The sequence below is a fragment of the Mytilus californianus genome, unplaced genomic scaffold (assembly GCF_021869535.1).
Source record: "Mytilus californianus isolate M0D057914Y unplaced genomic scaffold, xbMytCali1.0.p SCAF_10, whole genome shotgun sequence".
NCBI lineage: Eukaryota > Metazoa > Mollusca > Bivalvia > Mytilida > Mytilidae > Mytilus > Mytilus californianus.
The window spans coordinates 16,004,126-16,022,066 of NW_026262582.1; the positions used below are offsets into that span (position 1 = coordinate 16,004,126).

General features: G+C 32.4%; 1 protein-coding gene across 2 annotated transcripts in view; it reads left to right on the forward strand.

Annotated features, from left to right (window-relative positions):
* The first annotated feature begins 14,290 nt into the window (after positions 1 to 14,290).
* Positions 14,291 to 17,941, forward strand: part of LOC127717692 (adhesion G protein-coupled receptor B1-like) — a 37,919-nt gene continuing 34,268 nt past the window's right edge. The window contains exon 1 of one of the 2 annotated variants that reach the window (XM_052223443.1): positions 14,291 to 15,584. In XM_052223443.1, the coding sequence (XP_052079403.1) occupies positions 14,363 to 15,584 (1,222 nt within the window). In that variant the 5' untranslated portion in view covers positions 14,291 to 14,362. The remainder of the gene's footprint in view (positions 15,585 to 17,941) is intronic. The other variant, XM_052223442.1, reaches the window with a different exon arrangement.

The following is a 17,941-nucleotide window of genomic DNA, read 5'->3' on the forward strand; positions in this document are numbered from 1 at the left end:
TAGGTCGCCATCTTGGTTTTGCTGAGTTGTTTTTGGTTTGTTTACTATTTTGTTGTTTCTTTATAGTCGAAACTCCACAACGGCTGTTTTCAGGGCCAGGTTGATCAGCTGGGCAGCCCACTAACCACGACGATGTGTTGTTGGTAGATGAATCATTGACTCTGTAGTAGATGACTGCAACCTGCACGTAGCTAAATACACATAGCCCTCGGACGTCTGGGCAGCATGTGACACTCACCCATCCACAATGGGTTTCAGAGTGTCGCTAACGCGGGTCTACTTGTAAGGTAACATCATAAGCTAGTTTGTCGTTGAACCATCTGGGCAGCGTAACATGTTGTAGCCAACGGATAATCAGGAGCTGATCCAGCACGTCCTTTCAGCTGTAAGGACTGGGACGTGACTGGGAATGATGATGATGATGATGTCCAAGCAGTATAAATGTATTCCTGATCATCTTCTGTTTGTGGGTTTCTACATCAATTTCATGTACTAATTCAGGGTCAGTTTTATGTCATTTTTGCATTTTGTTTTATTAGCTTACTTTTCAAGTTTTTATACGACGGCAAAATAAAATTCAGAATGGAAATGGGGAATATGTCAAAAATTTGCTTTCGAGTAATGCAATCATGTCACTGTTGTTGTCCGAAGACACATTTGGTTTCCGGACAATAACTTTAGTTTAAGTAAATGGATCTCTATGACAATGTATGAAATTGAAGGAAGGTTAGAATTGATTTTGAGGGTTTTCATAATTATTGTACCAACAGTTTAGGAGTCAGTGGTCAAAAACAACATTTTATGGTTGTTTTTTCCATAATTTTTGTTTTTTTTTCTCCAAAAATTTACCATTTTTACATTGATTATTTCTCATTTATATATAAATGCAACAAATACTGATATGGCTGGTGATACACACGAAACAGGGTGTGTAAATTTTGTGCATTTTTCCTTTGATGTGTACTTCTTGATAATATGTCAACGTGTCAAGTATCAGTGAACTGGTCACGATAAAGAAAATATATTGGGTCAGTTCACAAGTGCATCGCAAAAGGATCTTCTTTCCCTTTAATTCACAAACTTGCACATGATTTTTTTCGCAGAAACGCACAAGTTATTTCATGAATGAAACACTTGTCATTGTTTGAAACTTTAAGTAATCAGCTGGTAATAAAAAGTTAGTTTAGCCTTTTTGAACGATTCACTGATTGTGTGAAAATTTGAACAGAAAATGTACAATAAACCTCAGTGATAAAATTTTGTTATCTGCAGAATTATTGATAGCTTTCCTTACTATTCATGATCACTAGGACATATAACTTACATAACGTCCATGCTATTCCGATCTGAGTTTTTATTCATACATAGTCTGGCATGGCTGGTGCTGTTATACACATCATATAATTTTGTTTTGGTTATAACTATGGACTAACACTTCAAAAGCAACATATATATATATAATCATTCTTTCAATTGACCTTTAGATAAATATAGAGTCTAATTAAAATTTAGTAACGTATCTGGTCAAAGAAATAGTGACATATATTCTCAAAACTGTGTTGGTTTTATTTTATGACAAACTACTTAAAATGACATAAATTTGTATTGGCTAAATGGTGATAGATCTGAAAAGGCAACACAGGTACATTATTTTACAAGCTTCTTAAGTTAAATACTCAACAGAAAAAATATCTATACCATCAGGGACATTCGTTTTACTCAAAATAATACGTTTTAGTGTAAGGCTGGAGTAATTTTAATATTCTTCTACGTAGCAATTGTGTTAGTTTTAGCTAGATATCTTCCTTGACTTTCAAAAGCATATTTGTTTAGACATTTTAAAGCAGATGAGGCTTCAAATATCTACAGGGACAACAAATCACGTATTGGACCTGATTTCCTGAGAATGAGTGGTGTATAATGTCAAATCATAACAATACAAATTGTTTAGTCTCAAAGAAAACTTGTAAGATTTCCGCAGTTATTTTTGTTGAATAGGTGCAAATTGGGTACTCGGTGCAATTTGGGAACTGTGACGTTATAGCCATAAGTGTTTATTGCTTTAATAGGTTGAAATGTGCACCTGATAAAAGTATTCAGTAGAGGGAAAATGTTTTGATCAGGTTTAAACTGACGCATGAAATACACAGGCGACTGCGGGAAGCAATTATTTATATTGCATCCAAATAATGTGCCGGCAGCTTGAATTTCAAAGGATGTAGCCCACATACTTCCAATTCATGGTATTGTCATGGGTTATTATAACTCCATCTTCCCATAAAATTCTATTTTGGACAATATGGGTGCATACAATACATATGTACGTATAAATGTATTACTCAGACTCAAGTCTCCTTTTACAGCTGTTTTAATTTATGATTAAACTCCTGGGACTGTTTAAGGTAGATATGTGTCACAATTAATGACAAGATTTGTTGAGAGTTTGTCAAAGGAAGTACATGCAGTCTATACAGATAGTGAATTTGAATATATTTTCTTTGCTTAAAACTTTTGTTAAGTTTTGAATTTCACAGGTCTGCATTTGTCTGTGAGCTTAAAGGAATAACCTTGATCACATTCAACAGTAGAACCAACTTCATTATCACTGTTTCTTGATATGGGAAATTCTGTAGCAGATAATTAATAGTGGTCATGGTCAACCAGAGGCAGAGCACCGGATTTTACTTCCTCCGGCTACGTTTCTCCCGAAATTTATAGCTTGCAGAGGGGTTTTCTGTGTTCCCATGGCTGGACGGAACTTTTACTTCTGTCCCGGCAACCTGACTATCACTTAAATTAAAGTTAAAACAGACATTTTTTTCAAAATTCCCTATCAGTTCAATATAATTTCCGTGACCCGTATCCGATTTCTTTAGTTTAATATTCAAATAAGCAAAGTGGCGTTGATTCCTGGATATGAGGGCTTTATAGCCAGTCAAGGTCGTTAAAAACCATATAAGTAAGTTTGTATCAATAGCTATTATCATCTGAAGTTAAATGACTTTTTAATCAGCGCGTGCCACTCGGCACGGGACCCAATCATCATATTCAATCAACCTTATCCAATAAACCATTGTCTTTTGATCGTTAGAGAGATATAGATTTCACCACTGCAAAAAGTGTGTTACGATATTTCTCCACTCGAGACAGTTAAATTTTTTAAATATTTAAAGCGCGAGGCTTGCCGAGCTTTTTAAATAATTAAAATTTAACTGTTGAGAGTGGAGAAATATCGTAATACACGAGTTATAGTGGTGGAATCTGTTTCTCTAATGATTTTTATCCTTCCTTTTCAAAGATTTGCAGAAATTTGTGTTCTGTGCCATGACGTCATCAGGTATGGTCGCCTTTTTTCATAACGTCACAATAGGAAATTCAGAAGAAACCCAAGAAAATCTGACGTCATAATTAAATTTCGACCAATCAGTTACCGAGAACAAATATCTCACTAGTGAGGAGAACTATTTTTCTCACACCGATCAAGAAATGTGAAAAAAGCACAAAAATTAGAGAAACATATATACATGTGTATTTATGTCTCTGATCGTTACTAATTAATAGTTAATGCAAGGATTTGTACTATACAAATCCTTTGTTAATGGTATAGTTGTTGAATAAACCCAATGGTTTGGTGTGGTATATTTTCAACTTGATGAACGTAAAACTGAAAATTTTGATTAACAGTGTCTTTGTTTTATTTTGCATCACGGGAAATTGTTAAATAAACTCAAATTTCTATTTTCAAGAAGCCAATTTTAGAGTTATAATCTGAGAAAAAAGGGGCGCATTGCATTTGCGCCAATTTTTACAAAATCCAACCTTTCATTTGCGCTAAAAAAAACTACATTTGTGCCATTGTACAGTTAAAATATAACGGAAAAGTTTAAATATTCGTAGGTGTCAAGATGGACATTGCCAATTCTGAGACAAACAGGCCGTTAGTTTTTTCAATTGAATTGAATTGCTTCATACTTTTCATGTCGGGCTGTTTATGGGGTTTTCTCATTGTTGAAGGCCAAACGGTTGACTTTAAATGCTTGCATCCCATTCATTTGATCTTTAGTGGATAGTTGTCTCATTGGCAATAATACCATTCTCCTTATTTTTATATAGAGGAAATAAGTCTGTAATTTCTATGACCACTTATAGGTTATCTTATGTACATCGTACTTTCTTTTAGGTTTAATGATCACGTTAATTGTGTTTAAACATAGTTATGAAAAGTCGCTTTTTCAGAACTTATCAATGTATAACGCTTTCATTATGGTTATGATGATTGATTTCGGATGAATATGTTTTATTATGCATACAAAAACTGTGTTTTAAAGTTATTATTAAAAGTTTCATTTGAATAAATCTATTGTTTTATACTATTTACCTGTATTATTGGCGCAAATGAAATGTTTTATTTTGGCGCAATTGAAATATGGTTTGTGGCGCAAATGAAAGATTTTTTTGGCGCAAATGAAATCCCAATTGGCGCAAAAGCAAAGCACCGGAAAAAAGGACGTGTTTCCTTGTAAGTATAAGTAATTAGTTTATAATAGTGACTTGTGAACATGTACATGTATAAATAGATATAACACATTTTACAAATTAAAGTTTGTATAGTCAATGTTGCACCCGGCCCATTGGACCTATAAATCATATATAATTATTTGACAAATTTAGTAAGTTTATCATGGGAATATAATATTTCTTAATTTATTCAAAATTAAAATAAATGTTCAAATATTTAGATTAGATATGGAAATTATTTAAATGTTATAGATTATACATCAACTGACGTCTATATTTTAGCTGACGAACTATATATTTTGCTAATATACTTATGTTGTAAGTCATTAAAGAGTTCAATTTTTCAGCATGATCCAATTCTGAGAAATTTTCTTCAGTTAAGACTTTACCAAAAATGTTAATGTTACAGTCAATATAAAGAGGGCAGTCACAGATGAAATGGGACTCAGTTTCGGTTATTACAGAATAAACGTTTACTTTTTACATCGGATGTGACCTTGAGAGGTCATACCGGTGTTATGTTGCCGCAGAAATTTCCTTGCCGTTTGACGGATAACCGAACGTATTTCGTATAATTACGCGGATATTATCGAGTGCAAAACATCATTCCTTATCGCTTGTTATATATTAATTTCATCAATAAATATTCATGAAAATAATTTTTAAGAACATAGATAAATGTATGAAAATGTTTTGTCATGAAAAATATATATATCAATAACAAATCATGGATACCGAAAATTTGTGTTAACGCATGCGGAAGAATATTTCGAGAACGTTTGCAACAAAAGCGGGAAAATATGAATGCCTACTCAAATCCAATCTATTAGAAAAACGAATTATTACAGAAGAGTGTCCACCATGCACTTGCACTGCACTATCATTAGAATAGTAGAATAGAATGATATATAAATGGATGAAAATTTGCCTGTAGAGTTATTAAGATGATCTGCTATATACATATAGATTCTACCACTGCATCGAGTGTGATACGATATTTATCCACTCGAAACAGTTAAATATTTAAAATTTAACTGTCGAGAGTGGATAAATATCGTGTTACACGAGATTTGGTGGTGGAATCTGTTTCTCTAATGATTTTCAAACAATACGCAGGCAAATTTATTCCTTCTTTTCGAATGTTCTGCAAAAAGATGTGTTCTTTCTATGTGACGTCATCAGGCATGGTTGCCTTTTTTCATGCCGTCACAATAGGAAATTCAGAGGAAAGCAAAAAAATTCTACGTCATAATCGGATTTTAACCAATGAAGAACTGAGATCAAACGAACCACACGTTGATTAAATTTTTTTTATACAATGGGTGCAGAAAGGGATAAATTGACGAAGAATTAGAGAAATGTATATAACTGGTATACAAATATTAATATAAATAATATATAACAACATACCAGATTATACTGATAACAAATGATTATATCACTACAATATAATAATTATTACGGTGAGGTTGAATTCCATGTCATGTATTCATCATCCACACAGGAACTTGTCTCAGAAAAAATATATCTATGTACCTTAACCTAACTTTCAGGTAAAGAGATGAGGATTTTTTTTCTAAGACAAGTACTTGTGACCATCCACCAGAACTTGCGGTCATCCGATGTTCAGTTCTTCAGTACTTTGATTACACATTGTGACTTGAATGGAGAGTTGTCTCATTGGCCCTCATACCACATCTTCTTATTTCTATATAGTCTTTCTTCTAGAGTTTCGTTGGAATACCTTCCAGTTTCCACTTTTAAGTATTTTTTCTCTTTATTGTATGTAAAAATTTTGCACAAGAAAAGTTTCATATAAAAATGTGAAAATTTTTATTATATGTTAAAAATAAAAAATAAAACAACCTACAAATATTGCAGTTATGGGATCTACTTTATATACAAGATCATGGATTTTTTTTATAATTTTCGGTTGTCCGTAATTTACTGACTCAAGTTTTTTTTTTTTGCAGTTTTCATTAAGAAAAGTCAACAATTTTGTCAAACGTTCATGGAATTTATGAACTTGGACAGAAGCTTTTTTATGATCAAAAGAAAGTATCCAGAGGGAAATTCAGTTATTTTTTTTTTAATTTTACGTTTGTCCGTATCTCAAATTTCAATTTTATATACAAAATACAAAACACATAAGAACAAAAACATAGAACATGTATACACATTTGAACTGTATACACGTGCGTTATAAACTGGTCCTGGTTGAATGAACAACAATTTCAATCAATTACACAGGTGGCAATCAATATTGAATGCGGCACGTGTCGATAAAACATTAGATAACTTCGTCATTTTTAAAGATATAACTATAAAATTTTGAACTATTTATTTTAAATTAGTTTACTTCTATATTTCATGTCCTTTGTGCCAATTATATCATTCCATAGTGCACTAAGGAGGTCCTTTGCGGTATTTCTACGGACCCATGATATTTTGACTATCTTACCACAATTACCGACATTGTGACTGACACCCAATTTAAATCCACATTTTTACAGCGTTGGACATGCAAGGTATATATATATATATATATATACGTATGCTACAGATTGATCCCTGATGTCAAAATTGTTGTTAAAACTTACCTTTTTTTTTTATTAAAAATCGGCACATTTGTCGTAAGTTTCTTTTGGTTATTTTGGCAATATATATATAGATAATTCTATGAATTAAGCATGTGAAAGATGTTTTAAGTAACTATGATTGGAGGGGAGCAGAGCTGGGCCTTTTCTCAACATTAATACATATTGTCTGTACAATTGCTATGTAAACATGATATATTATTGCATAAAATTCCTGCTTACTCTTTTAGACAGAACCTGTGACTGATAGCTAACTGGTGACGAAGATTGAAAAATAAGTTATATTCAGCAGTGCATGGTTGGAATTTGTCTGAAGACACAAGGAGACAACTGAGACTCTCGTTAGCATCACATTCGGAAAGAATCGGCAATCGTTAAATTTGAGAATATTGATGCAATACGTAGAGAGCATTTCCAAACGAATTATTGAATGATGATTACGGAAAAGGGACTCTTTGCAAGCACGATTAACAAGTGAAAGTTACGGCTGTCATTCGGTATTTCGAGAGAAAAAAAATGTGGAACAATAATTTAAGTAACGGTGATCATGCATTGCGATCGGATCGTGGACGATCTTGTGAACTTATTAAGAACGTATTTTTTGGGCTGTAATTGACCTCCTTCTCCTTTTCTACAAAACCTTTAAAAAACTCAATTGAAAAATAAACTTATTATATTCATATCTATATACAATTAAGCAGCATGGTCATTCACAGAGGAAAAATAAAAAATAAAATAAAAAAACTTTATGTTTTTTAAAAAGCCTAGCACTTTCTGTTTATTACTTGAAAAAAACCCACTTTTATTAGGTTACTTATTGTTTATACAAATAATATTTCCAGTCAACTTTGATAATTTATCTTTCCAGTAAACATTCTAACATCTTGGATACATTTAATTGACATACACGAACCTTTGCTACATCTTGAGATTAATTTCTCTGGCATTTGACACTTTGAAGTTACACTGCAATCTCACCAGGGGACATACTAATCTGTTCTTAATCAGATACATGTTACAATTATTCACTGTTTGTGGTGAAAGGCAAGGTAATTTAAGTTCCCATAAAAAAAATAAACATTAATTTGTATGTAATAACTGGAGGTCGGTGATTTCAGTTTCCTTCCACTAGATGATTGATGTACCCAAAATATGTGTGTTAAGCCATATGCATGGTCTTTGTGTAATCAGTTTCTTGGTTCAAAGCATTCAAACTTAGTTCAACTTGACAGTTTAACAGTGATATAATTCAATTTACAACCCACCAACCCCTTCCAAACGCCTTCAATAATGTTCATGACATGAGAAATATCTCAGCATTTACCAGTGATATTTTTTATTTTATAACTTGTTTTCCTTGATGGAATTTTATTACTGGTCATTTCTAAAATTTCATTCTTCTCCAAGCATTTCCGACGGGAACAAATTTTATCAAATTTATTCCAGCGCCAGATTAATAGACACTGCTACTTACTATTTGTAATAGCACCACATGGACAACTCCCATGCAGACCTTGCACACCCCGGCTGCAGATGAGACGCCTAGTCTCATCCCCTTGGTGGAGACCCCTGGCTTCACATTCCTGGCTGGCGTATTGTCGGGCAGGCAGGTTCTTCCTCACACTACAGGTTGCAATTTGACTTGCTCGGTAGGAACTCCAAAATTCTTAATTATACTGAGTGTTTCTCAAGGGCCAAAATATTTTGTTACTGAATTTATTGTATTAAAAAAAAATATTCATTCAAAGATTCTGTCTGCTTTGAGCCAGAATGATTTATTGAGATATGTTTTGGTTTACACACAGATACCCCCTTTCACATTTATACTAACATTAGATTATTTGGGAGTTTGTTCAGATCTACAATGCTCAATTTCACTAATGGTGAGTTTATAAAATTTTTACTTGTTACAATTTACTTTTGACTTAAAACTCACTATTGGGGACTGTGGATTGTGATATTAAATTTGAGTTTGGCTATCAAGAGATTTACATCAGAACTAAGAAAACATTGGATCTACAAGGATTTGATTCATTACCATACAAACAGAAAATTATTTACATATTTACATACCAAGAGACAATAAGAGATAATAAAACACCACCTATAAAAACTTCAAAAGTATGTTTACATTATGGAACAACAATTAACACAGCACAAAACTTACACCATACACAACCACAAAGATAATTGTGTTTGTATAAATTGTATATATAACCTCATATTAAGACCTGTTTTCACAAGAGTTTCTTCAAGTTTGATTTTTTTTTATCATTCTTCCAATTAAATTCTAGACAAAAAGATACTTTTCAAACGTTGTGAATTTTTAACCAAAAAGAATGACATTCTTACAAAAATGCCCCCTCCCCCCCCCCCCTTTTTGAATTAAAAAAAAACTGTTAACATCAACAAGGATCTTCCCTTCTTATAAATATAAATGCTGTTCATAAACAATATTGATATTAGATTAGGCATTCTTGACTTTTAATAACGACATAAAAAACAAACATACAGCAATTGCTTTATGGCACCACGGACTAGTCGGCATGTTTTTATTAAAAAAAAAACATGTACCAAATGACATTGAAACATCATAAACTATCTTTCACGATCATAAATATCAAATGTATACAAATATTCCAATTTTGACCTACTTTCTGATTAAGCTACTTCAAAATGATTTTGAAAGACAATTAAAACATCAATTTGGAACGACGCTTTCAGAGAATAGTAATTTATTCATTTCTATAATAAAAAAAAACAAGTGTGTTTACATTTTTTTGTCATTGAAATATTGAACAGCAATCTGCCTTTTTTGGTATTGTAAAAACGGTGATATTACAAATCTGATTTTCTTAGATACTGATCAGATCATAACATTAAACCATTTTGACAGACAGTTTCTTTTTTCTGACCTTACATTTGTCTTCTCGATCAGATTTCCTTCGCGATCTCATCGCAATATTTGACCACCGTGACTTATTATTTCACGATAATTTTTCGCGAATGACAGCCTTGGTTAAGATTATTCACCTTAGTGTTCACGGTAATGTCGATAACTCTGTATACCAAGATGAGGATATTGTGCTCACCAGGAGGCCTGACATTTTCAAAGAAGGTGTTCAAGGTCTTCAATCTGGGAAGGTTCCAGCCAAATTTTACGAAACTTTAAAAAGTCATAGGAATATGGAGAGGGTCAGTTCCCCTCGCAAACCCCCACCCCATTGACCAATGCACACTTTAAAAAAATCATTTTAGATTTGATTTTTACACATTTTGATTATTTCATCTAGTACTAGTTTTAAATTTTATAAATGCTGTGTTATCTTTGGAATGATGTTTATTTTTAATGTGACATTATTGACGTTTCGTAACTGTTTTATTTGTCATCATAAATCTTTAGTGAAGTTTGTACTCTATTTTTGTCTCGCCTGCGGTAGGGATTACAATCAGGAGGCGACGGCGTTAACTATTAGTTTAAAGCTTTATATTTCAGAAGGTAGAAGACCTGGAAGTTTTATACCTTGTATGCAGATGCCTTATGTGACGAAGTTTCCGTCTGTCATTTTTCCATTGTCTTTGACCTCTTTTTCATGCGTCAGTGACTGTAATAGGAATTTCTAACTAATAATGAATAATAGTATATAGCTATATTTTGATATAAATATTCCTTGCAAGTTCTACACGTCCGTCAGACAGTGTTAACCTGACCTCGACCTCATTTCATGGATCAGTGATCAAGGTTAAGTTTACGAGGTCAACTCCGTATTTCAGATACTATAACGAATTGGTCAACTATATTTGGTGTATTGGATGATAATAACGTGTGCATGTGTTACTGGCATGTTTCATCTGACCTTGACCTTATTTTCATGATTCATTGGTCAATGTTATTTTCTTCTGATTAGGTCTATTTGTCATATAATACGTAACGTGTGTCCGTCTGGCAGGTTTCATCTGACCTTGACTTCATATTCATGGTTCGTTGGTCAATATTCAGTTTTCCTGGTTTTGTCTGTTTTTCAGATACTGTATGCAATAATACAACTAAATGTGGTGTATGGAATGACTGTAAGGTGTACATGTCGGTCTGGAAGCGTTTATGTGACCGTGAAACTAAGCAAAATGACAATGATACATAAATTAACAAAGGACTACTTGCAGTTACTGACATGCCTGCTAAGGTTGAATCTGTAAGCATATTGAATATGGAAAGATTTATCTGTTATTCTACATACAATTATTGCAACTACCATTGAATTTTTGTAAAGTACAGTGTTAAAAACTTTGATGATTGCTTATGTTTATCGAGTAATTATTATATCGACATCAATCTTCATGCATTGCCTTCTCAGTGTGTTTTGTGTCATGGTTTTCTTCAAAAATGAAAATAAAAAGGATCCGTCTTAAAAAAATTATCTAAGGTACCGAAACTGCAAAAGTGTCATATTTCTTTAGGATCTGAAAAGGATTACTGTTGTAAATAATAACTACTAGACGATAGAATTTGAAAAATAACATATATCCCTTTTTACTTTTTGATAAAACTGAGCTATGTGTATATCTATTTATGGAGACATCTAGCCTCACTTCATTTGAATTTCATACGATCATTACCGTTTTTCATTTCGTGTTTTTTTTTTTTTTTTTGTGACTTTCTAATGTATTGGCTTCGGTTTTATTGTTACCCATCTCTAATGTAAAGAAAACCAGGAAAGAAAGCATGTTCCAATCTCGAATCAGTCGGCTGAAACATGCCGGTGCACTTCAATATGCAGAGGCATTCATGATCTTTTATACAGTTTTGAATTAAACACTGATAACTGATTTTTTGTGACTATTTATGACGCCAATACACTAAATCCGTTGGATGTGTAATGATTGTTAATTTATTCCTGGAGAACATGATTTATCTATTATCTGTAATTGGCTGTGAACTTGATTTCAATAACTATGAGAACTCTTATTTCGGTGCTTTGTGTCGATTGTTTTTATGTTTTATGTTTTTGTGCCTCGTAATCTTTTGAGTCAAGCCAATTTCTACTGATTTTTACAGTTGTTCTTATTTTGTGCTAGCTGTTACACTACTGTCCCAGGTTAGGGAAGGATGGAGCGTTCACAAAAATGTTTAACTCCGCCAAATTATTTACTTGCCTGTCCCAAGTTAGAAGTCTGTAGTACAGTGGTTGTCTTTGATTAATGTGTTTTCGTTTGAATTGTTTCACATTTTTCATGACGTGGCATTGGCCGACTATACGGTATGGTACAATGGCCTATAATTGCTATTAAACTACCACTTCATTTTAAACTCTGGTGAATAGTTGTCTCATTGGCAATCATACCACATCTCCACATTTTTATATTATTCTAAAACCGGGAGATCATTGTTAAAATACTTTATACAACATAATATGAAAAAGGTAATGAATATAGTATACTATTTCATAGAAAGAAACGCGTTAGCTGCAAGTTATGTTTCCTACAAAATTATATATTTTCTCAAGAACACGAACAATTATTTATTTAATTGGCTAGTGATAACAATAGTGTTTGTTATTCATTCAATCTGTGTTTAACAAGGTAACATTGATTATTCAATTTATGGTCCTACTAACAAAAATGCAAAGCTAACTTCATTATCTTTCTTTATACTCCTTCAAGTTGCATGCTGTGATTAGTATTGTAACAAGAAAGAATGCAGCTTAATTGTCACTGAGTATATAATAAAGGTAATGGTTACACATTACGTAAACTATTTAAAGATCCCTTTAACACAGTCATTGTGAAAAGATAAAGAATGTACATTCAAAAGAAATTAGTGGGTTGTATTATATCGTCACATGCATATTGGTTTGTGTTGTAGTAATATGAGATATACATACCAAATTGTTTAAGAACTTGCCGTGAGACTACTGTATATGATCAGAGTAAAAATTAACCATAATTTGTTTTGACATCCTATAGACATGTATTTCAGGATTTTCTACCCCAGAAATAAATTACCTTAGCTGTATTTGGTTAAACCTTTCGATTTTTTTTGTTCTCATTGCTCTTCAACTTCGTACTTTATTTTGTCTTTTATTAACTTTTTTGCTTCGTCATCACTGACGAGTCTTTTGTAGACGAAACGCGCATCCAGCTAACAAATCAAAAGCCTGCAGGTATCTTTGGTGATTTTTTTTTGTATTCAGATATGTATTTCTTTAGTAATTTAAAGACAATCTTTTTCAATATTCTGAAACTTGTCTGGCATAAAACCGCATCACAGCATATTAATAATGTAACCACATTAAAGTTTACAAAGAAAGTAACGAACAGGGTGGTTCATTGATATAACTATCTAATTAGTGACTTCTTTCAACATGGATTTTTAACTTATGCCATTAAGTTGTTATGTGAAATTATCACAAAACAGTTATATACTATTAGATACTGATACACAAAAAGGATAAAAGACATGACCAAAATATTAGACAGTACAACGGACCACAGTACAACCACCACCAACACAGGACTCAAAAAAGACGTTTAAACAAAGACAGACAACGAATAGTATTTCACTGTGTACCTTCATTAGATATATAAATTCCTGGCTAAATACAATCAGCACTGTTTACAATTATACTCAATTCTTTTATATAACTCTATAATTATTTAACATTTGTTGGGTGTTTCACACTATTTTTAAAACTGGTAGAAAACAGAATTGCATTGACCTTTTTTATTAAAATTTATATAAATTATCTGACATGTAATCTCATTTTAAGTTTGCTCCGGTTATTCATGGTACTGTCATAAACAAACATAGGGGCAATATATCTGCAACCCTAGATGACGATCTGGAGAACACCAGGTGTGGGATAATACAATTGTCACGCTGTAAGTCTTTGTGTACGTAATACAAAAAAAAAAAAAAAAAAAAAACCCGAGAATAACAGAGTTTTAAATTTCAGGTCAATCATAGTTTATTCAAAAAGTGTTATTTTACTTTTCAACTGATAAATAATCAAAATGGTACTGTGTTACCCTGAAATATTAAGACATTTATCAAATCATCCAAATATTTTTTAAATCAATTGACTATTTTGTTCTACTCGAATGCTTTACCCCTTTGCAATATTTAAATATGTAACTTTTATGTTTGAATGTTTAATACCTCCGACTATATTCAAGGAATAAACTTCCGCGTTCAGTTTTTCTAATGATGCCTGTCATCGTTTCGTATTAACATACATCGTTATTTAATTATGTATGGGATTTCTGTAATAGTTATTTTTCTTCCAGATGTGTTTGGTGGAATATGTTCTATATACACAGGACCGCATGGAAAAATGGAATGTTACGAAAGTACGAGCTCGTATTCTAAATATCAATGGGGTACATGTCTTTTGAATGAATATATCAAAACAATCTCTAAAGGAAGACTCAGTTGTTCAGACAGCACTGCCACTTATTGCTACTACCAATGTATGATAGAGGTCTACAGTATATCATCTGGTGCAGTGTATGATGATTGTGCATGTTCATCGGGAGAGGAATATACCGACTCTGAACTATCACTTCCATCTCGTTGTTACATCCCGTCAGGAACAGATTGCTCATGGTATAAAGACTGCTTTAAAAGGCAATTCAGTTGCAATGATACCCACATAGAATATGCACTTGAATTTGATACAGCTTTCTGTAATCTTTACTCACTAAACGAAAGTTTTTCAAATCATGGTCAACAGTGGATTAATGAAGTGAGGAAATGTCTTCAATATTCCATCCTCTCAACTCTTCGTCCATGGCGGTCTCTATCATGCACGGAAGTTGAACAAGTAGTAACTGATTCATATAGTCAGTGTTATATCCAGCCACAAACGAAGTTATTGGATGTTTCCATCTGTCATCTCATTGCTTCAGACTACTTCCAGGTATTTTGGACAGTCAGATCAACCTTGGGACAGTTTTATCATTCTACAAACAGATTTATTGATACTATGTTTAATACTTTGAAAAACTGTAGTGAATCTTTTTATCAAAATGTTACATTTGGCGAAGAAGTACGAAAGTTTGATTTGACGGTAAGTTATTCTAAAGCTGCTTTAGACAGGCGTCGCCGCTCAGTGCTTGACGATGATGTGACGATCTCTCTAGAAATTGTTGAAAACCTAGCAACTAAACTCAAATGGCAAGAAAAGGGGGTTCTTTGGTTTTCTCAACTTAACAGTAACTCAAGTAATCATCTGTCTGCGGATATTCATGTTGAATTATTTCTTGCAAATAGGAAGACTTATGATCTAAATGCAGTCAATATCACAGAATCAGTTGATCTTGACACAGTGGTAGACGAATTAAGGAATAGTGTACAAAAAGATAGTTTGTATGGAAATACCGACGATATATCATTCAAAGTTGTTTCAGTTAAAGGATGCTTGGATTCTAAATGTGAAACATTGTCGTTCAAAATCACAACATCACAAACAGGTAATGTAGCAATTTACTTTAACATTTCTACAACATTAGCAACATAATATTTTAAAACAATGTATTTTTTTTCTTTTATTCAAAGCGTAATATTTAATTTTTTTCTTATTGAAACTAGAACTTTCAAAAAATATAAAGTGTTTGCTTTATCGAATTATTTCACCAAGAGATCACAACAATGCACATATTCCTTTAATCAATAGCTAAGCTAAGATTTTATTAATATAATGACAAAAGACGGGATATTTAACTTACTAAAGATTTTATTAACAATAAAGGTTTTTTTAAATGGCTCTATCTAAAAATGAACAAAAGTGCACTTCAAACAGAAGTGTAAATGCATTGTCGTTGTAATCTTATTCCACATTATGTGATAGTCACAAATAAGTCAAACCATTAAACACAAAAAAAAGTAAAGGCTTAAAGTCGTTATTGAATTGGTGACTATATCAAAAAAAGTTATTGTTTTCATAATTTTGAAAACGTGCTGGATGATGATCAACCCATTTTTCAAATAATGAATAAAAGCATGAAACAAAGAAGAAGGATATTCTAAAATTAGGTAGCAAACTAACAACTTGCAAATCAAAAGACATCTAGATGGTTACGTAAATCACCATCTAGATGATTTCTTTAGATCACCATCTAGGTGATTTCTTTAAATTGCCATCTAGATGATTTCTTTAAATCACCATCTAGATGATTTCTTTAAATCACCATCTAGATGATTTCTTTAAATTATCATATAGAGGATTTCTTTAAATCACAATCTAGATGATATCTTTAAATCACAATCTAGATGATTTCTTTAAATCACCATCTAGATGATTTCTTTAGATCACCATCTAGATGATTTCTTTAGATCACCATCTAGATGATTTCTTTAAATTGCCATCTAGATGATTTCTTTAAATCACCATCTAGATGATTTCTTTAAATCACCATCTAGATGATTTCTTTAGATCACCATCTAGATGATTTCTTTAAATCACCATCTAGATGATTTCTTTGAAATATCATCTAGATGATTTCTTTAGATCACCATCTAGGTGATTTTTTTAAATCACCATCTAGATGATTTCTTTGAATCACCATCTAGATGATTTCTTTAGATCAGCATCTATATGATTTCTTTTAATTGCCATCTAGATGATTTCTTTAAATCACCATCTAAATGATATCTTTAAATCACCATCTAGAGGATTTGTTTAGATCACCATCTAGATGATTTGTTTAGATCACCATCCAGATGATTTCTTTTAATCACCATCCAGATGATTTCTTTAAATCACCATCTAGATGATTTCTTTAAATCATCATCCAGATGATTTCTTTAGATCACCATCTAGATGATTTTTTTAGAACACCGTCTAGATGATGTCTTTAGATATCCATCAGATGATTTTTTTAAATCATCATCTAGAGGATTTCTTTGAATAACCATTTTAAAAGATATATTAGACTGGAACCCTGTTTTGAAAATTGAATTCAGATCCCGGTCTGTCTGCCTATCACAAAGTTACTAAGTAACGCACTTTTGTATTTACCGTCAATAGGAACATTTGTGTTAGAAATTAGAATAAAATCGAGATTTGCTTACCATGTTGCACTCTGTATCTTTCTATTACGGTTTAACATGTTCGCTTCTATGTTTTTTTTCTGTTTATACATGGATTTACGTGAATTTAACAAACATCGCGATGCTACCGCTCGTGCGAGACACTTTATGGATAGCCACTGTCGTTCTAAATCTAGCAGTTGTTATACCACCTTCAATTTTTATTGATTTATTTCTGGTAGTTTAACGTCCAGTGGCAAATAGTTGATGCATGTTTAGGACGACCTTCAATTTTAAATAGAAAAAATTCAGTTGATAAGATAAGTTTTAAGATCGCCTTAAACACTTTAAAGGTTTGATAAATTCCAGAATTCTGAAACTTTTATTGTATTTGATAAATTTTGAGTGTTCCTGTTTTTAAAAGTATGTTATTGTTCTTAAGCTAAGTCTGCTACACTTGCAGGCAAGTGTGGCCTTTCTTTTTAACTCTTTCTGATTTGTGCGCACTACAACTTGTATATATTTGGCTGTTTAAGTTTTTTGCTGATCTACAGGCACACTATTAAGTTCATATAAAAGACTTCAGGTCAGAGTTGTACGCGCTTTTTTTCCCAGATATTCAAATGCCTAAAAAAAATGAGTACACTACAGTACGATAGATAGCAGTCCGGATTTTCGTGACGAACGTTTCTTTACTACGCGGCCGCCATTTTATGTCAAATCTAGAATGGCTGCACTTATATGACTATCGTAAAGTGTTTATTGAGATCTGGATGAAATTATCCGTAAAGGCTTCTTT